Source organism: Sinocyclocheilus grahami, unplaced genomic scaffold (genome assembly GCF_001515645.1).
Source record: "Sinocyclocheilus grahami isolate Dianchi unplaced genomic scaffold, SAMN03320097.WGS_v1.1 scaffold313.1, whole genome shotgun sequence".
Classification (NCBI taxonomy): Eukaryota; Metazoa; Chordata; class Actinopteri; order Cypriniformes; family Cyprinidae; genus Sinocyclocheilus; species Sinocyclocheilus grahami.
Genome location: NW_015505492.1, coordinates 1,509,553 through 1,531,364, shown reverse-complemented (window position 1 = coordinate 1,531,364; position 21,812 = coordinate 1,509,553). Strand labels below are relative to the sequence as shown.

The window sequence follows — 21,812 nt, the reverse complement described above, 5'->3', positions numbered from 1 at the left end:
TGTAGAAAGCTGCCACAATTTGAGTATATATATATATATATATATATATATATATATATATATATATATATATATATTATTGGTGTAACGATACACATATTCGTATTGAACCAAATGATTCTTTGGACTAATCCTATTACATATGGAAACTAAAAGAGCTTTAAGTGTGTGAAATATAATGTTCTCAGCTACTGTGCTCAACAAGGCAGCCCAAACGACGTAACAGGCAACGTACTGTCTCCCCAGCGATAACCTCCCCTTGCTGGGTTGCGTCGAAAGACGATGATCTTGTATCGACGATAGCCAGAGATATTGTCAAAAACAACAATTATTGGCAATAGGCCTATTAAGAGGATTTGGCATTTCCAATTAATGTAGGTCTGTTACAAACTTATTTTTATTAGGCCTGTTATTATTAAGTTACTTTTAATAATAAATTAAAATTACAATTAATTTGCTCCGCAATATTAGCCTACCGCATAACTGGCAAGCTGCGAGGATAACAAAAGATTAGGCTATTTACTCTTCAATTAAAATGTTTATAAAAGGTCTTTTAAAACGGGTCTATATACAATGAATTATATGCCTATAATTAAAATATTAACTCAGCAGTCATCAATTAAAATTAAAGGAATAAAAAGCTTTAGCCTATTTCAAGCACCGACTTTCAAAAACAACCTGTTTAACATGAAATATGTTTCTTCTCTTTTTTTCCACTATGTACGGGCCACAAGAAAAATGTTAAGGAAATAAATAAAAATAGTTAGCTATATACCGTTATCAGCATATGTTGAAGTAGATTCGTCTCTCGTCGTCTCTGAGAGAATATGCAGCATCAGATGCCAAAAGCTCCGTCATTACTCTGTCATTCCATTTTCACTTTCACTTTCTGCATAGTGAATTGACTTTGAAAGACTTTCACCGGCATAACTCTTGCATAAAATTTGCACATTGCTTGTGATATCCAGTGGCTCGCCTTTATGGTTTAAAACAATGCGACGTAAGCATAATACATATTACATAATACAAGATAAAACTTACATATTGTGCCTTTAATCGCATCCAAAATAAGCGTTTTTGTTTACATAATAAATATACACAGTACACACACACTACACATATATTATGTATACATAAATACTCACATGCATGTATACATTTAAGCAAAATATGTTACTTTAATGTAAATATTTTCAAAATATATGATGTGTGTTAGTGATGAGCGGATGAGCTAAAACGTCACCCGAATCCGCAGCTTCAAATAAATTATCACCCGTACACCCGTCAACCGCCCGCGCCTATATTTTTCTCTGATTTAGATAACCGCACCGATCGTCACATTCAGGGTTCGTACGGTCATTAAAAACCTAGTCATGGAATTTAAAAATGGCAATTTCCAGGCCTGAAAAAGTTTTGGAAAAATAAATAAAAGCAGAAAGTTTTGGAAAAGTCATGGAGATCTATTTCACAATTCTCTGTATAATAGAATTATGTTTAATCAGGTCCTGAATTTGGATGCAGGATTGCGCATATATCGCATTACTCATTCCCGCAGCTTTCGACTTTAAAATGAGGGATATTACGGCAAAACATTTATTCAATATTGCGTGTAGGTTAGATGAGTAAATAAATCCACACAAACCATGAGATCAAATCAGTCATTTGAAAACAGCGCAAGTCCACTCTCTTTGACCTTCTCTTCACATCGGCGCATCTAGAGCTGCTGCATGCTGCGATACAAGACTTTAGCTTGTGTTTCGCTACAGTTGACAGAATAGTCACTTGTCTATAATCGGTCATTGTTGCATTGTCACAAAAATTTATTATTTTCACGTCTTTTTACACGCGGTCCAGAGGCGCTTTTCTGTGCACTCACGGTCACATCCAAAGCGCACGCTGCGGTCAAATTGAGTTTGTTGCGCTTAAGTGGCCAAATACACACAAAATTACGTCAATATTGTCGTCCTCACAAGTATCCTCACAAGCACTGTAGGTTTTGTCTTAAGTTAATGTAAACAGTTGCGAAAGAAAATGCATGTGTATCAGTATTGGATCCGTGAAATGGGTCTTGTGACAGCAGCAGCCTCATAAAGCTGTGTCGTCTGTCATTAATGTTAATCAAACAACAAAAGACAGTCCCTCACTTTTCTTTAAATGTTTTGTTGAATAACTTTAATATGTTAATTTACAGTTTATTCGATTTCTGTAGCCTATTTAAAACACATATTTTAGAAAATGTAGTTAATATTTGTATCATTAATGATTTATCTTATCCACCCGCCACCCACCCGCAAATAATCAGAATGTTTTTTTTTTATTATTACCCAACCCACCCTACCCACAGATTATCTGCAGCGGCCGCGGATATAACCGCCATCCGCGCATCACTAATGCGTGTATTTATATATACATAAATATACACAATACACACAATTATGTAAACAAACACTTTTATTTTGGATGCTATTTATCGCGATTAATCATTTGACAGCACTAATATATATATATATATATATATATATATATATATATATATATATTATATATGTTTTTTTTTGTGCGTTTTTTTTGTGCGTTTTTTTTTTTTTTTTACATTTCATTAGTCTATAGCAGGCAAGGTGACAATCTATTTGTGAGTTGCATTTGCTAGTCAACTATTTGGAGAATGAGTGCTTGACTGTTGGATTACTCATGCTCATCCCTAATTAGTATGCTTTTAGTATGTACATATGTACATTGGCAGCCTTGCTTCTGAATCACAATGCAGCTGCAAATGGAATTTATTTCTTCATCTGTCCTCTTAGACACATCTCAGCTGTGTCTCCTGCTTTCTATTCAGACTTGTAAATGGAAAGCAGTTCTTTGCTTAACCAAACTCTGGCTCTCACATTCAATTACCTCCATCCTCATAGAGGCTGCAGGGACAGCTTTAAAGGTTAATTGGGTGGCTTAGGAGCAAAATAAAGGCTCTTTTCATTCCATCTCATCTTCCTCCTGCTGGTGTTTTAAAATGGAGGGATTTCAGTGCATGCATGGCTTCATGATAATGGGGAGTGTAATGTGGATCTGTGACTGGTCTTATTTGCTTTTAGGTGGTGGTGCATTTGCTGTCATAGTAACATTATAATAAAGCACATTTTAGCTGTCTCTCGTTGCATTATCAGCCAGCATGATACATGCTCAGAGCGTCTCTTATTTTCACTCTTTTTGGTTTTGGTTTTTCTTTGGCACTTGTAATAGACAGCTTGCTCCGCTCTAATGCTGTCATATGCATGAACAGAGTGCCTTAATGGATTTAGATAAGGCAATGTATTGTTTTCTCTCCCTCTCTTTCTCCCTTTCATGACACTGTTCAAATATTTCTTGATATTTATTATTTCTACCTACCAAGTGTTAACATTATTATCATTTTTATTGAGAGCATGTGCATGAAAAATTTACTGTTTTTGATATTATGCTTTTGTAAATGTCACTAATGTTGTGTTATGTTGCCTGTGTGAGTGGGATGTAATGAGTGGAGATCAGTGCTGTGGTGAAGGGCCTCTTCTCTTGATAGTAACACTGTATTTATAGACTAAGTACTAGAGATTTAAGGTTCCTTTCATTTTAAAAAATAGTGTTAAAATTGACCTTCATTTCAAGATGCACACCTCAATTGCTGAGCAGCAGATAAAGTAATATATACAGTACCATTTAAAAGTTTGGGGGTTAGTATAATTAAAATTATGCTTAAGCAAGGATGCATTATATTGATCAAAAGTGACAGTGTAGAGTAGACAGTTGGTTATTTCAAATAAATGGTGCTTTTGAACTTTGCTCATCAAAGAATCCTGAAATGTATCATTATTTTCACAAACACTTTAAGCAGCGCAGCTGTTTTTAACATTGATGATATTAAATCTTTCTTGAGCAACAAATCAGGGTATTAGAATGATTTCTGAAGGACCATGTGACACTAACTGGAATGTCTGGAATATATATATGTATATATTTTTTTGTTGTTGAGCAAATAAATGCACCCACTTTTTGTCACCCACAAAAGTGATCATAAGAGACTTCTTTCTAAAACATAAAAAAATCTTACTGACCCCAAACAATTTAATGTTAGTGTATATGAAATTATAATATATTTACTTTTAGAATGGAAAAAAATTGCTCAGGTTGTGTAATATTTATTCAAAATTCACAAATAAATGTATTTACTGAAGAAAAAAAAAGCCATTGGCTGGAAAGATCCCTTTTTTTAATCTGCCATTTATACATGGCAGTCAGCCAATGCAAATAATTTTAGCCGGTTAATCATGCTGGGTTGGTCTACGTACTGTATTGGTTTGTCGCTAAAATTAAGTGTTAATATTTTCAGTTGAACAATGACTGGCATTTTTGAGAACAAAGGCAATCTAGGGTCAGTTCAACAATTTTGACCCCTCAGCAAAATATCTCTCTGCTTCCTGACAATTTGACATTTTGACGCTTGACTTCTCATGTTGATCTACTGAAAACAATGACCTGCTGACAAAACAGTTCAGCGTCCTTCACAAAAAAATAAATCTCAGCAATATAGAAGTGTGCATCTTTTAGAGATTACTTTGAAAGGATCTATATTCTGATGGCTGTAATGGTTGTGGAGGTAAAAGAGGGATCTATTTTAGCAGCTGTTAGTGGGCTTTCACTGTTCTTCAGCTTCTGAACAACTCTTACCAGTAGTAGCTGATCATGGACTATTGGAATCATCTTTATATTAACTGCTAACCCAGTCAGAAATCATCAGTGGTTTGGGGATGATTCTCTCTCAAATACTAAACCATTCGTCATGGTAGTAAATTAACCCTTCCTGGCATATTTTGCATGACAGTCTTCGACTAATGAATTACATGATCAGACCCTATGCAAGTAAAGCCTTCATTCCCAACAGTCTGCATGCTCACACTGTAGGTCAAACAAGAGGTCGGAATGTCCCCTAAACACTTGAGAAAAGAGCTCATGAAACGCTTAAAGGAAGACCTAGCAGTCATTCAACATGAAGAGGTAATTTAGTTACCAGCTACTACTTACACACTTTCACTTCTGTTTTCTGCCCCTCTGGTCTTAAATTGTAAGACTGACTTAAATCAAGGTTATTCCATAGATTTCCTATTGAAAAATAAACTCTCATGGGCATTAATGGAGACTTTGTCCTGTACTTTCTGATGGCTGTTCTGATGGCTCATCGACTTCCTATCAGAGGCCCAAACTCCGAGCATATGCAGAGATAAGTTCATATAATGCAGCATCTGCTGCAAATGGTGAAACTGAAAACACCAGATCATGAGTTGCTGGTGTGTAACAGAACACAGTGCTTTTCTCTGAAACATGCAACCTGTTAAAAATGTGGGTAGCTAAAGTAGCCAAACCGGCTTAAGAAGAGGGAGTGTATTCGCATACTTTGGCCACTTAGGATGTTGCATTGATCTCGAGGAAAAAACAGACTAACGATGACTGCTGCATCTCATCACGCATGTCAAGGACGACAGCTGCACTAACTGATCGTGGTCCTTCAGACTCACCAGCTGCTAAACCCGCTCTCCATCCATCATCTGGAAGAACTAATTTCACTGCACGTGACCCAGGAAACTAACAGATTACTGCAATGCAATGAGAAGACTATATGATATTGTGAGGTGTGTCTGGTTTGCGTGCGATACGCTTGAGTGCTGGTGTGTGTCCCTGTTCCTGACGTGGTGGAGTTGGCTGTGTTTTGCTCCACAGGGTGTGGCCCAGGTTATGATACAGTCTTTTCAGTTGTCCTCATGTGCTCTGTTCAACGCTCAGATGCAGGATGTAAGTCTCCACTCTCCTTGTGACTCAACCCTCTCACATGTGTCCGTCCGTCATGCAAGATACAGAGCAGATGCACACACAAATGCACATTTACAGTGTAACGGCTGTAATAGTTTAGCTATCTTGTAGTTTAGTAAATATCAAAATAGTATTAGCTTACAAACTTTAAAACAGGACAAAATAGGCCATAAAATGGTATACAACCCAGTACGAAAATGCAAGTTGTCAGCACATCTCTTTGGAAGTTCATGTGAGCCTCTCTGGAATCAGTACACTTTTGTCACACCTGAATTACAGTATATATTTGCTGAGTGACACTAGCAAAACTGATCTGATTACGTTCAACACGATTCCACTGAAGCACGTCCCTTTGTAACAGCGCAGTAGCGTTTGCATGTGATGTGGATGGCACATGCGGGCAGGAAGGTGCTCTGTTGTTTTGGAGTGCTGTCGCCTGTGTTGCTGCAGTGTCTCAATATCTCTTCTATCCGCTCACTCTCTCATACTGTTACTGAAACTCTAGTCAAGTTTCTGTGTGTCACCTGTGCTGCTTTTTCTATGTGCCACTGTAGGCCAAGTTCAAAGCAGGAGTCGAAGATCAGGGTGACTTTTGAAATGCATTGTTGATTATTATTATTATTATTATTTAATATTATTGTATCAGCTTATAAATTATGTATATGTCAACAGTATTTCTCTGTTTGAGTCATATTTCAATGTTATTATACATGTCCTGTAGGCAGGCCCACATGGATCTGAGTCTGCTCAGGTTTGACAGAATTAGAATTAATGTAATTTATAAAATATACAAATTCGTTCACTACCATTCAAAGTTTGCCGTCAGTAAAAATGTTTGTTTTTTAAAGAAATTTATACTTTTTATTCAGTCAAGGATGTATTAAATTGATCAAGTGACAGTGAATACATTTCAAATACAGGTAAATACTGTTTTTTGGGGGGGTTTTTTTACTTTCTATTAATCAAAGAATTGATTTCCACAAAAAATTAGCAACACAACTCTCTTCAACATTGATAATAATAAGAAATGTTTCATGAGCAGCACCAAATCGGCATATTAGAATGATTTCTGAAGGATCATGTGTCAATGTTATTATACATGTCCTGTAGGCAGGCCCACATGGATCTGAGTCTGCTCAGGTTTGACAGAATTAGAATTAATGTAATTTATAAAATATACAAATTCGTTCACTACCATTCAAAGTTTGCCGTCAGTAAAAATGTTTGTTTTTTAAAGAAATTTATACTTTTTATTCAGTCAAGGATGTATTAAATTGATCAAGTGACAGTGAATACATTTCAAATACAGGTAAATACTGTTTTTTGGGGGGGTTTTTTTACTTTCTATTAATCAAAGAATTGATTTCCACAAAAAATTAGCAACACAACTCTCTTCAACATTGATAATAATAAGAAATGTTTCATGAGCAGCACCAAATCGGCATATTAGAATGATTTCTGAAGGATCATGTGACACTGAAGACTGGAGTAATTATGCTGAAAATTCAGCTTTGCCATTAGAGGAATAAGTTACATTTTAAAAGATATTAAAATAGAAGAGTTATTTTAAATTGTAATATTTCACAATAGTACTGTTTTCACAGTATTTTTGATCAAATAAATGTAGCCTTGGTGAGTGCAAGAGACTTGTTTCACCTTTTTTTTATTAATTTTTTTATATTACCGACCCAAAATTTTTCAAACATAATATACAAACTTTTTGCGTTCATTAAATTGTTTGTTCACTTCATTAAGCTTTCAGCAAGCTGTAATACACATTTTATCATGTTTTAATCCATCCTGATAATTCCCCCTCCCAAATCAGCACAGAAAATATGATAACACTTCAGTCTGGGCCTACTTTTAGGTTATGTTATGCTGTACTGTGACCTTTATATGTATTGTTCTCTAGTTCCTTCCTTTCACAAATCTTTATCCATTTATCATGAGTTATAAATGTTTTATCTTTGTTAAATGGTTTAAGTGTGTGACTTTCCTCTTAATGCAGTGTTATCAGTGCTGTGGTAGTGCTCATGTAATCTTTGACTGCTTCCCCTTGGAGCATGATCATGTACAGTTACTCATTTATAATCCCTGTTGTTTCTGTTCTGATTCCTCCTCCTCCTTCCTTTCTTCCTCTCTCTTGTTCTTTCTCCACCCACCCATATCTCTTAGGAGCAAGAGTTTCTCCAGAGGCAGCAGCAGGAGCTGGATGGAGCTCTGAAGAAGATCATTCAGCAGCACAAACTAGAGATCGCCACTATTGAGAGAGACTGTCTCAACCACAAGCAGCAGCTCATGAGAGGTCAGGCACTCTATAAACGGTGGCCACTGTAAATATTCTTACATTAATAATAATGGAAAGCATTTGTGTAAACGTTTTTGTTTGCCTGCAGTAAGTCCTCAAATAGTTGCACTTCAAACTTCACTGTTTGATGCTATGAGGAAGTCCTGTAGACCTTTTGTGTTAATTTGTGGTTATGTTCATTATAAATAAATTAGCTGCGCATATGTGGTGATAGGTTTTTCTAGGTCACACTTTCAACTCCAACCACAAAGGAAACAATCCAAACATGTTACCTGCTTCTACAGACAGTAAAGCTCTCTCTACCTGGAATAGAGCTAAACTGCGTGTTATTTTCAGACGGGTCCAATTATAAAGTTCTCCAGTTCTTATAAAGGCCAGCCGTATGTCTCTTGAGGTGCGGCCCAGATCTCATTTGATGAGACGTGCGTGTGAAAATGATTCCAGACGTGTTGAAATTTGCCGTTTATGATGTGTAATGAGCTATATGACTTCATGTCTGCAAAACATGTCTAAACCTGCATGGAGTTGAACGGTCTGGTTCTAATGGCTGAGAATCATTCTATTTCCTCTTTTTTTTCTTTGGCTCACAAACCCACAGCTCGGGAGGCAGCCATGTGGGAGCTGGAGGAGCGCCACCTGCAGGAGAAACACCAGTTGCTAAAGCAGCAGCTGAAGGATCAATACTTCATGCAGAGACATCAGCTCCTCAAAAGGCATGACAAGGTGAGACGTGACTGTCAATCTATTCAATGAATGAAAGACTAGTATGTTTTGTAGCCACTCTTTGACTGTTTATTCCCACACGACGGGTCATCAGGAGATGGAGCAGATGCAGGGTTATAACCAGCGGCTGATAGAGGAGATGAAGAACAGGCAGGCACAGGAAAGAGCTCGGCTGCCCAAGATCCAGCGCAGTGAAGCCAAGACCCGTATGGCGATGTTTAAAAAGAGCCTGCGGATCACTGGAACAGGAACACCAGAGCAGGACAGAGAGAAGATCAAACAGGTCAGACCCTCTGTCAGGAAGCTTTGGTAAAGATCAGAGGAATCAGGCTTGTGTTCAAACCTGAGGGTGTTTTCTGCTTTATTTCGAGCAGTTTGCCGCTCAGGAGGACAAGAGACAGAAGAATGAGAGACTTCATCAGCATCAGAAACATGAGAACCAGATGAGAGACCTGCAGCTGCAGTGTGACTCCAACATCAGAGAACTTCAACAGATGCAGGTCTGTAACACATACTGTATATACAATCTTACTCTCAACCTCTTTCCTTGGTGCCTGCATTTTCGATTGCATTTACTTTTAAATTAAATTGTGCTGGCCTCTATCTTTGGTTGTAACATCTGATTTGTTGTCTTTTTGCCATCAGAATGAGAAATGCCACCTCCTGATTGAGCATGAGACTCAGAAGCTGAAGGAGCTGGATGAGGAGCACAGTCAGGAGCTGAAAGACTGGAGGGAGAAGCTTCGTCCCAGGAAGAAGGTATTCGGTTTTCATTCACATTTCATTTCATTCATTCATCATTTCAAGTACATATAAAATATAAATCAAACCTTATATATAAATATTCCATTTTAGTATTTTAAAATGTATTTTATTCCTGTCATGGCAAAGCCGAATTGTTAAAAAAAAAAAAACTGTTGTTACTCAAGTTTTCAGTTGTGCTGCTTAAAAATTGTCATTAATTACTCTCCCTCATGTCGTTCCAAACCTGTAAGACCTTTTTCATCTTCAGAAGACAAATTAAGATATTTTTGATGATATCCAAGAGCTTTCTGTCCCGGCATAGACAGCAACATAACTATCATGTTCAAGGCCCAGATAGGTAGTAAGAACATCTTTAAAAATCATCCATGTGACACCAGTGATTCAACCTTCATTTTATGAAGCTACGAGCTTTATTTTTTTGTGCAAAGACAAAAATAATTTTTTTATTAAACAATTTCTTCTCTTCCGTGTCGGTCTCTGCCACACGTTCATGAGAGTTCCACGATGGTGTCTCATGAACTATTTAACTGACTATTTAATGTTCTTACTACCTTTCTGGGCCTTGAACATGGTAGTTCTGCTGTCCCATAGACCCTGCTGTCTATGCAGGGTTAGAAAGCTCTCGGATTTCCTCCAAAATATCTTAATTTGTGTTCCAAAGATGAATGAAGGTCTTATGGGTTTGGAATGACATGAGGGTGAGTAATTAATGAGAGAATTTAAATTTTTGGGTGAACTATCCCTTTAATATTTTGTGGAAACTGATACGTTTTGTTTTTTTGTCATTGTTGTTTTTTTTCAGAATACATGTTCAAAAGAACAGCATTAACAACATTAAAATATCATTAAAGATTTTAAGAAAATATTAGAATTAGATCACAGTACTCTGGAATGATCTAATGAATGATCTCAGCCATTTCATATTTTGTGTAGGACTGTTCTTTGTAAATACACATACTTTATAATTCTCTCCTGCTCTCTCTTAGGCTCTGGAGGAAGAGTTCACACGTAAACTGCAGGAACAGGAAGTCTTCTTTAAGATGAGTGGAGAGTCCGAATGCCTCAATCCCACCACCCAGAGCAGAGTCTCTAAATTCTACCCCATTCCCAGTGTGCACTCCTCCGGCTCTTAATCTTCACTGAGCTTTATATAAAGTGAAGAAGAGCTATTCCAGTCAAGAGCCCATTAGCCTTTTAAAGGTATGAGATCAGAATAGATGCATGGGGTTGATATGAAATTCCAAAATACCTGAAAGTTGGAATCTAACAGTGATGAAGGACAAACCTCATCCATTACCTAGACATGCTTTTTTGCCACATTGAATCCAATGGATTAACACTTTAGTTTTCTGTATGTTGTCTTCTGGTCACGTTAATTTGTGCTTGAGACATTAGCACAAATTAGCAATGAATACACTCAGGCAATATCATCTTGTCTTTGAGGAATACATGCATGAGAAAGCCTTAATGAGGGTCACATGATGCCCATAACAAACAAAATATCGCAAACAGAAAATACCACTTAAATGGTGAGAGGTCACATTTAACAGAACACGTGGACACACTAGTCACTGTTACACTCAATTCTCTAAATGTTCAAGTTGCACAGCTAGTAAATGAAGCTTCAGTGCTGTTTGGTCTTGTAGCAGCTGTTATATGTTGTATTTTTTGAATACTCCTGTGAATCTGGCCTATTCTGTTTTTAATGTCCACGTAAAGATACTTTTAAAACAAACTACTCATTTTAACTTTTTCTTTTACTATTTGACTTATGGTTAAATATATTTGCAGTCAAGGAATGTAACCCGCAAGATGACATTGCACACTTTAAAACAAAAACATATGCAGTAGTGATCTCTTTAGTGCATTATGAAGGAAATAGTGCCCAAATATTTGTATACAATGATGTCATTTCTCATTTGGCAAGTCACTTTGTGGTCCAGAGTACCCGAGTTAATTTTTTTATGAGCAAATAAATTTCACATATTAGAAGTCATAGCCTTCTTGAATGTTTCATATATGGTGTTAAAAAGTTATTTATGGATTTAACTGAAGCTGAATGTTTTTATTGTTAGTTATGTTTCATGTTTCATCAATATATAAGGGCAATATGAACTTGCACATGCTAGATGGTTTATCTGAAGTTTAGATTTTCTTTTTATTAAAGGACACACACTTTGATAGATGTAGAGTAGTGTTTAGTCCATTGCAGTCTGCAAAAGCGTTTCAGTGGGAAGACATGAACATTTCTCGCTGTTGCTGAGGACTTGTCATCTGATTCAAGCTCTATTTTTGATAACACGTTTTGTGCAAGAAAGTAAACACCTGTATCTTATCCATAATATGACATGCTGTGCTCATACTTTTTGCATGCTGAAAGAAATCCCAAATGCTGTAATTTACCAGAGACATAAATTTTTTGAATAGACGATGCATTTTACAAAGGCTGGTTCTAAAAGTTAGTATTTGCACAAACAGTGCGTTACACATCAGGATACTTGTTCAGAGACAGAAAGAAAGGGCCGATATCCCAGTGTCATACTGCTGAACAGTGACCTTAACCTCCTGCAGCACTTTGATGGAATATCTGATGCATTTTTGAGGTCAATTTATGTATCTAATCGCTTGTGTCCCTTGGTATACTGTAATAATGCTGTAAATAAATCTCAATTGTATTTTCTTTGATTTGTTTGGTGTTTTTTGTAACTCCATATCGAAACCGTTTGGGTAGGAGTAACATCATACTCCATTCTTTGTTACACATTCAGTGGCTTTTTACTTGTAGTAATAACTCACATTACAGCACATGGTCTAAAAAATCTCGTGTTTAAGACGCCTTTTTTAGTGTACCATCCATGTACTTTAAAAAAAAAAATGCAAACATCACCATAGACAAGATTCATACAATACAAAAAAAACAAGGCAATTACAAAGTCCACTACTGGGTAGAAAGTACATTTCAAGTGCTATATTAAATGTTAGATAAAGAAAACTAAGACTGATGTCTTAAACCCACGTTAGTAAAGCTGAAAATTGTTTGAAATGTATGGATTATAATATTGCATGCATTTGGTTGATTATAAAACTGTGATAATATAGGACCCAAACAAGCCTCTGAGCTGTGTTACTTCATAAAAAAGGCTAGTTTGTGAATTTATTTTCTTAAAGATATGTATTGTTTCTTTATGCCGTCAGTGCATCCACGAAAGTGTGCTGCTGCAAATGTGTGTGCCCTTACACACCACTGGTCCGAATCCATCTACCAGTCTGGAAGTCACCTAAAGTTATATATAGAGATACATGTCAGAATGACTGCTGGATCCAGCGCTGCCTTAAAATACATCATTTGATGATTTTTACATGTGACGACATAAAAACCTTGAATATCATTTAATGCTAGGATGCAGTACATGATGAGAAACCAAGTATACTATGACTGATAGTAGTTTTCTAACCTTTTTCACCCTTTTCTCCCCTTGGTCCCTCTGGTCCTCTTTGTCCCGGAAGGCCAGGTATCCCTGAGCTCCTCAATTCCCCTGTAGATCACATACAGTTTTATATTCACAGCTTTTCACTTTCATGTTCAAGCAGGCAGCACTTCAGTTCGATTTCTTGTCCAGTAGGGCTATATGAATCATGACTGGTACCTTTTTCTCCTTTAGGACCAGGGTATCCTCTGTCTCCTTTGGGTCCTGGCCTGCCAGGAGGCCCTGGGATGGTCCCATATGCTGAAAAGATAAATAATGTTTAGGAATAATGATACAAGACAAATACAGTGATTAAATATTTAATCAGTATGTGATAAGAGTATGTGAGTAAAAGCAGATACTAACTTCTAAAGAAGTCCATTAAGTCCGCCGTCACATTTCCATAGGCACCAATCACACGGCTGTACCCAGGTGGCCCAGGAGGACCAGGAGGCCCAGCGGGTCCTTGGATCCTACCTGCTTGTGTTCTCCAGTATCCCTCTGTCAGGTCCTGCAGTATACCTTGAGCTAAAGGAAACAAGCAAGATGGATTTGCTCACTATCCCTGTGATGGACTGACCATCTGTCCACAGTGTTTCCCTGACTATGGCCCAAAACACTCGGCTTGGCTCCGGTATCTCTGCAACTGCATAGGATTTTGGAAAAAGGATGGATTTGCTTATTATTACAGTGCTTTGTACTATTAGACACAACACTGCCAGCTACTCGCATTACAGCAAACCTGAATCATACACAATTACAATTAGTGGTGTTTTGTTCCTAAACGAGTCAGTGTTTTTGAACAAATCGATTAGATGAATGTCTCAGTGACGCACTCAAACAGATAGCAGCTGCATCCAGATATGCATATTTCCCTACTATATAGTTGACTAAAGAACAGTATGTGAACGATAAATATTTCCAAATTCACAGTACTCATAAAACAATAAAGAAAAAGTCACAGAAGATGAGCATGAATTCCAGTGCAGCGCTTCTGTTTTAACGATGAAAAGGTAAGATGTAAGTACATTTAAAATATGATATCTATTTCACAATAAAAATGTTAATTGATCATCAGTAATATCCAGTTATATCAAATTTCTCTGTTTTGAATTGAAAATAGTCTATTGTGATTCATGTAATTTATAACAGAATGTGACAAGATTGAAAACATTAACATAGCTGTTTTCTGCATAGTAGGCACCCAATTTAGAGTAAATTTGTGCATATTTAAAAAAAAATACTTGCAAATAAATTAAAATGGATTGATTTTATATAAATTCGAGTTTTCTACTGTTCTCCATTAGTCCCATTAAATCCTTCAATTATGTAATGCCTACAAATAAAAAGTTGAATGTATTAAGTCCAGAATACATTAATACTATATAGAACATACTTTTTTTAATGTGACATAATTACTTAAAAGAAGCATCTACTTAGAGAGGAGAACAAATTGGTTAAATGAATGAATCAATGGCTCACTCTTAAAGACAGTAACTTGTTAAGGACTAGGAAGCACTAGGAAACCAAAGCATACCTAGACTGCATTGCAAGTGTGGATATTTCTTTCAGGAATCATAAGATCAAGTTAATTTTACTGCTTTATTATGAATATAACTCTGGCGCATAAGACTTGAATAAAACTGTACTCACTCTTAATGTAATCAGTGACTTTGAGTGCAACATTGGAGTAGTCCACTGGTTCACTGATCTCAGAGCCATTGCGGTATTGGCTTCTGGTACTGTGATAACTGTGTCCGGCTTCACCACATTCACCCTTCTGACCAGGCGGTCCGGGAGGCCCAGGGGGACCATGAACATAGAGCCTCACGGTGTCACCTGAAAAAAATATGAGACTATTTATTGATGCGGCAAACAACCACAAAGTGTTTCCAGGAACTGGTCAGACAAATCTAGGACACAGAGGGTTTAAAGTCATGCATTTAACTTTGAGAATGTAGAATGGAGCAAGATCACTTGTTAAAATCAGTCAAGTGTCCACCAATGTAAAGTTACACTGAGGTGTCAGTTCCCATATTAGAGTGTGTGGTGAGTGACACTCACTGTTTAGGTAGTCCTGCAGCTCAGCACGGATCTGTTCTTGTGCCAAAGATCCTGAATATAATACAAGGCCCCTAGTGACTCCTGGAAGACCCTGGGGTCCTGGTGGGCCAGGTAGGCCAGGAGGTCCCCTAAAACCAGACTCTAAATAACAGAGAATCATATAATTCGTTTTTTTGCAACTGCAAATGTGTATCAGACAGTACAATAAAACTCATGAGAGGACTCACTCTGTAGATAGAGCTGGATGTCCTCTAGTTTGTAACCAGAGACTGCAGAGGAGCCTCCTGGGGTGCCAGGCGGACCAGGGGGTCCCTGTATACCTTGAGGACCAGGGGGCCCAGGACGTCCAACGCTTCCACTAAGCCCTGACCCTTCAAACACATTCAAAGTGGAATATGAGGAAAGGAAACCCTTTACATGTTATAAAACAAAATATTGCAAAAACACAAGTACATACTCTGAAGCAGAGTGGTTATTTCACTGTAGGAAGCACCTGGCTGGCCAGGCTGCCCAGGTGGGCCGCGAAGACCTGGTGGTCCACTTCTGCCTGTCATCCCCTGCTCTAAAAACACAAATTCACAAATGCCTTTAATAAGACAGAATTCAATCTATTTCCGCTTTAAAATAAGATTCAGGTTAAAGACACACCATTCATCATTCTGATGGCATAGTTTGCCACTTCCTGTGCGCTAACGGTACTAGCACTAACGCCAGGTGAACCTGGTGGTCCTGGAGGGCCAGTCACGTAATGCCTCACATCTTCTCCTGAGCATAAGAAAGTCACTGGGTCAATTCTTAGATTCAAGATTCAAAAGACCATTTATACACAAGCGGGTCTGACATGGTTTACTCACTCTGTAAAAGGGAAATTATGTATTCAGCACTTATACTCCCAGGTGGGCCAGGAGGTCCTGGAGGTCCTTGAGGACCTTGGCCAATACTGTTACAGCTAATTCCAGAGCCTGAATCAAAATGATATATTTTACCACAAATGCAGCAGGACGCACAGGCATACATTAAACATTACACAGCAAATCTTAACTTACGCTGAATGTAAGCGATAACCCGAGACGCCACGTCCTCTACAGACACTGAAGGCCCAGGTGGACCAGGTGGCCCCTGAATACCAGACAAATGCTGCCTCATGCTGTCACCTGTGGAAAAGATGTCACACATTCATGAGAAAATGACCTTTAGGAGCAGGAGTGTGATCATCCAAATCAACAGGTACTCACTCTGCATATACTCCATGATGTAACGACGATAGTCTGCAGTAGAATGTGATCCACTAGAATGACCTGGAGGACCAGGAGGTCCTGGGGGACCAGGCCACCCTTGGGGCCCGACTCCAACTGCTCCTGATACTGAAGGCAACAAGAAGTGATACAAGGGTTACGATACTGTTTTGCTTTAGGAACCTCATTTGATAATCTAATAAGGGTGCTATATTAAAGATTTAGTTCACCCAAAAATGAATAGGATTAGAGAACTTGGAAAAAAACACTTAATTTGTGTTGAACGAAAGATGAACAATAGTCTTACGGATTTGGAACGAGATGAGGGTTGTAATTTTTGGGTGAACATATACATACAGTGCAACATATTAACATTTACCTCTGGATTCTCCTTGGAATGTTGATGTACCTGGTACTCCAGGATCCCCTGGGAAATTATTTGAAAGATTATTGTACTGTAGATATTAATGAACGGGAATACAATGTCTCTTCATCATTATTCAAGTTTTTTACCTTTACTGCCATCTCGTCCGGGTGTTCCAGGAGTTCCTGGGGGACCAGGTGGACCTTGAGCCACACCATACTCAGAGACTATATAGAATAAAAAATAAATCATTATTTCCATATTATTTATTGTTTTTATGAACACTTAAAAACGTATAATCTCTTGACAATATTTTAATGAAAAGCAAATTAAGTATTATAGGGTCTAAATTAAATATAGGGTTAACTTACTAACTCTACCGGGACTCCCTGGAAGGCCAGGTTGACCTGGTTCCCCTAAAAAAATGTCACATATGACAAATAAACCACTATTATAAGACGTGGTGATCTAAGTACTTTATGTGTTTTACTGTGTATATACAGTTTTTTTTTTTTTACAGTTCTTGTGACCAATATGAAGTGTTGGCTGGAGAATGGAGCCTCACCTTGGTATCCTCTTGGACCCTGGGCACCTGAAATTTACATAAATATATAATTTAAGTATCTGATAATAGTTAAGTATCCTACTTTCTGACAACACATTTCCATAGTGTCTTCACTGATGATAGGCTGGAATAAAGGTACCAACAAGTAGAATCGATTAAACACAAGTTCTGGGTAAGACTCACCTGTTGCTCCCGTAGGCCCTGGAGGTCCTGATGGCCCAGGTGGTCCCGCAAAAAATGTTCCTGTGTAAAATTGTGAGACTTAAGAAACCTCAACATTCTTAATGCATAGACCCAGACATATGCTGGAATCAAACCTGAATTAGGCACAAAGTTTCCTGAATCTCCCTTGTCTCCTTTAGGACCAGGTCTGCCATATCCTATGAGACAGTAACAAAAGAGTTGAGAAGTGTATGCCACTGCAGGAAAGTATGAAAATAAGCATGAATGTTCATCTTACCTGGTGTGCCTGGTTCACCAGGTGGTCCCGGTGGACCTGGTCTAGAATCACCTATAGGGATAAAAACCATTTTTCTTTATGCAAAATGTGTGTAAAATGGCCATAAACAAGTTTTTCCATTATATACAATGTATCTATAAACTGTATCTAATTTGCATATTAATGTGTTTTTGGGGCAACATAGAATGAACAAATAAGTGTAATAATGGGAGTAATAATTAGCAAGATTTTCATAATAATATCTAATATTGAATAGGAATGTTGATACATAATTTTTTCTCCATTCATTTGTTGTGTCTCCCAAAATGTGTAATAAACATGCTTTAAGTCCTGGTGTCCTCTACAGTGGACATGTATGAAATCGACGTCCTGTTTCATAACAGAAACTCATATTTTGATTTGAAACCCCATAACATTTTGATTTATGACAATTTGAAAATTAGTCAGATTTAAATGATAATTACAAAATATTATCATATTTCCATTAGGGTGTTACATTTGATCACTAAATGAATGTCAGCCATTTTTAAAGACCAAGGAGAGGGAGTGGTCATGGTGAAACAGCCGATCATTAAAACTGTGACATGTAACGTCTCAGAGAAATCACTAAAACATAATGTCCTCTACAGAGGACAAAACTCCATAGCTGGTAGTCAGGAGGATATATAGCTAAATAATTAAATAAATATTACATTTCACATTCAAAAGACAATGGGCCTCATTTACGAAACGAACGTACGACAGAAAATTGAGCGTACGGTCGTTTCAACGCAAAACTTGGAATTGATCAATATGGACGTGAGCGGTGGCTACGATCAAATCTCACGTCTGGTCTCAGCTCGTGTACGCAAGTTTTTGAGTTACCTGAACTTGTGCAGAGCATAGTAAATACGGTGGAGAATTGTAGATTGACAGCATTTTGTTCATTTTTATATTCCTGACCGTCAAACGAAGCTCATTAGTCGATCATTAACCAGTCAGATTAGAATGTCTTTTTTGGTGTTGTTTTGTACAGGGCTTTAGCTTTATATGCGCGAATAGCAGCATAAACGACCATGAGGATTCAATCGTCGCATCATGCACCTGCAGCGCTTCTGTGAAAGGAGAAAAACAGAAATTAAGTTTCTAAAAGGAATCAAATCAATAGGATCACACAAAATATATAATAGGCTATAATATAATTAAAAGATTAACAAAAGGGGGGAAAAACACTGTGCAACAAGTATAGGTTGTGCTCGTTTTTGTGACACTCTTAATGCATTTAATTTCTTTTCTTTATATCTTTATTTGATTTAATCCATCTGATCACACAGGCGCCTCACGCACACACAGACAATATTAGTTCTAGCGTTGCCTGACATTTCAGCCATTCATCATCAAACTAAAATGCAGTCAACCAAACATAAAAGTTACACTGTTTTTTTTAAATGCAATTACAAGGTTAACGGGTGTTTTTGGAGTAAGATCAATTTCTCTTTAGAGAGATTACTTCCTCTTTTTGGCCGGATTTCGTTTCTCCGTGTCGTAAACTCTAGGGTGAGGCTTCTAAACCTGGGTGTTTTTAGGGGCGTGATATTCAAATGACGATTGTTTTCTGGCACCACATTTATCAACATCCGATCACTCGTACGATGAGATTGGCGGCATACGAATGTTTCATAAATCACACGTGAACTCTGTCGTAAGTTGATTTGTGCGCACAGATCTGCGCTCGTTTCTACATTAGATTGATAAATGAGGCCCAATGTGTGTGGCAAAAAAAATCAGATGCTGATCCTTAAGCCTTTCATGTATAATGTTATGGTACCTGGATGTCCAGGAGGCCCTGGGGGACCAGGTGGTCCAGAAACACCAACATGTGCAGAACCATACGGTCCTAAAAAGGACACACAATTATTAAATTAATGCATTTCTATAAGTTCCTAATGTTCCAATTAGATCTTTTAAATAAAGAGTCACTTTCTGCTCACGTTGCAACCAAAGTCGCACCAGCGCTAACAGCAATACCTGGTTCTCCTTGAGCACCTTTAGGACCTGCACAAAAATCAAGGAGGATGGATGGAAAGTCATTTGGATATCATTTTTATTTTACTAATATACAATATTACACAGGAACACCAGATAAAAAATGCAAATTTACCAGGCTGACCAGGAAGTCCAGCAGGGCCAACGGGTCCTAGCGTCATAAGACATACATTGATTGATAAAATCAAATGATAAATATACTGATGTACCCAAACAGTGCAATTAGTTCAAGCATAATTGGATTGTTCAAATATACAAAGCACACAGTGATTTCACTGATTAACAGGAGATTTTGTAATCTGGGATTTTAAAAGGATACAGAATATGAACATACCTGAGAGTCCTGGAGATCCAGGTGGGCCAGGAAGACCAGGGCTTCCAGGTGGTCCTGGGATTGCCACTGAGCTAGAACCTGCTGTAAAATTAAAGCTCTCAATGTAAGTTGATTGCACAGTGGAAATGTGTTTTAATACTTCATGTAATCTTACCTGCATTGATCACTCTTCCAGGCTCACCAGTCTCACCTGTGAACATTTTCAGATTAATTATTTAAACATTCGTAGACTTAGTTGCACAAACATGATTCCAATGTCCAATAATAAGACAAATATATTGCTAAAAATGCAAGACTTCAAAAGGCAGCTAAACATTGATCCTACAGTCTATTATACAAAAACAGCCACCATACAGCACCTTTAGCTCCAGGCTGACCAGGATTGCCAGGTAGGCCTATGCAAAAAGAAACATGTTGACCATTATATCTTCATACATAGTTGAGATAAACTGTAAAAATCTAAACTGCATAAAAATGTAAAACATACATTATGCACATAAAAGAATGCAGTTCAAGTGACAGGTTACCTGGAGGTCCTGATTTAAAGAGGAAAAAAATTAAAAATCTAACACAATTCACCTATTTTTTCAAACATTATTAAACTAGTAATTTGAATGTGTATAACCACATGGCGAATGATAGAAACTGTGTTATAACATGCCGATTAAGGTCATTTTCTCAAAATGAGGATCATGTTTTTCTATTTTTTATTTATATTAAATGAGGATTCATGTTTTTATACCTGGTTGCCCAGGATCACCGGGTGGTCCAGGTGGTCCTCTGATTCCTGGTAAGCCAATTAAGCCTGGCTCATCTAGATATGAGCAAAAATGATACAGAATACAGACACAGATTAAAATAAAGATGCAGATATAGGTACATAATAAAAAAAAATGATTTGGCTTGGAATCATCAAACCTGAAAATGCCTCTCACCGAGTTGTGTTTTTTTTCCAAAAAACGAAAAACGAGAATTCAGCTTAAGTTTTCATTTTTCGTTCATGGGTGGAAAAATGAATAAACAGCTTGAATATTCGATTTCTACATGTGGGCGGGAATTTAACGCCCCTTTCTGCTGATTGGTCAGCCGAATATCAAACCGTGCCGTCATCAGTTCTTCTGCAGTATCACGCAGCAGAATAATAGTCCTCCACTGCTGCAGTTGTACGGATACTTAACACAGTTATTGCAACTACATTTCATATTTTTTCATCAAACAAACAGGCTAATGAATAGCTCAACACAACTCATACTGGGTCAGAGTCTAGACAGGGCTTTCTTCTGTGTAGATATAAATTATATTCTTTGCATCAGCTTGGCATGGCAGGGTATGATATGACAGCTGTCATAGCCTACCCTGCTCACCCAGTAAGTCTGTTTGTTTAATTAAGAAATTAATTAATTAATTAGTTTCAAAATAAATATTTTAAACACACAAACAGACAAAAATGAAAGAATAATAAATTGGCTTGGGTATATATTTTGGGTATCATTTTGACTGACAACCAGAGAACAACAGATATTAAATAGCCTACTGTTAGAGTTATATAATGTAATCTTGTGTTTTATTAAAATTGATTATAATTGATATCTCAAAAGGATATGCACTTGTGTGAGCTGCAACTCAAGATTTTCATAAAATATAATAACTTGCCATTTCGGTTT

At 37.4% G+C, this 21,812-nt stretch overlaps 1 protein-coding gene, 1 long non-coding RNA gene and 1 pseudogene across 3 annotated transcripts in view; 1 reads left to right on the top strand and 2 right to left on the bottom strand.

Annotated features, from left to right (window-relative positions):
• Nucleotides 1-8,736, bottom strand: part of LOC107601872 (uncharacterized) — a 15,701-nt gene extending 6,965 nt beyond the window's left edge. The window contains exons 1-2 of the long non-coding RNA XR_001610982.1: nucleotides 8,217-8,736; nucleotides 5,394-5,396 (exon numbers count right to left, since the gene is read on the bottom strand). This is a non-coding gene — a long non-coding RNA (uncharacterized lncRNA). The remainder of the gene's footprint in view (nucleotides 1-5,393; nucleotides 5,397-8,216) is intronic.
• LOC107601868 (STE20-like serine/threonine-protein kinase) overlaps nucleotides 1-12,498 on the top strand; it is a 55,654-nt gene extending 43,156 nt beyond the window's left edge. The window contains exons 14-20 of one of the 2 annotated variants that reach the window (XM_016294200.1): nucleotides 4,936-5,028; nucleotides 8,014-8,143; nucleotides 8,745-8,869; nucleotides 8,964-9,152; nucleotides 9,244-9,369; nucleotides 9,515-9,628; nucleotides 10,621-12,498. In XM_016294200.1, coding sequence (XP_016149686.1) covers nucleotides 4,936-5,028; nucleotides 8,014-8,143; nucleotides 8,745-8,869; nucleotides 8,964-9,152; nucleotides 9,244-9,369; nucleotides 9,515-9,628; nucleotides 10,621-10,767 — 924 coding nt within the window. In that variant the 3' untranslated portion in view covers nucleotides 10,768-12,498. The remainder of the gene's footprint in view (nucleotides 1-4,935; nucleotides 5,029-8,013; nucleotides 8,144-8,744; nucleotides 8,870-8,963; nucleotides 9,153-9,243; nucleotides 9,370-9,514; nucleotides 9,629-10,620) is intronic. The other variant, XM_016294201.1, reaches the window with a different exon arrangement.
• LOC107601793 (collagen alpha-1(XVII) chain-like) overlaps nucleotides 12,033-21,812 on the bottom strand; it is a 22,315-nt pseudogene continuing 12,535 nt past the window's right edge.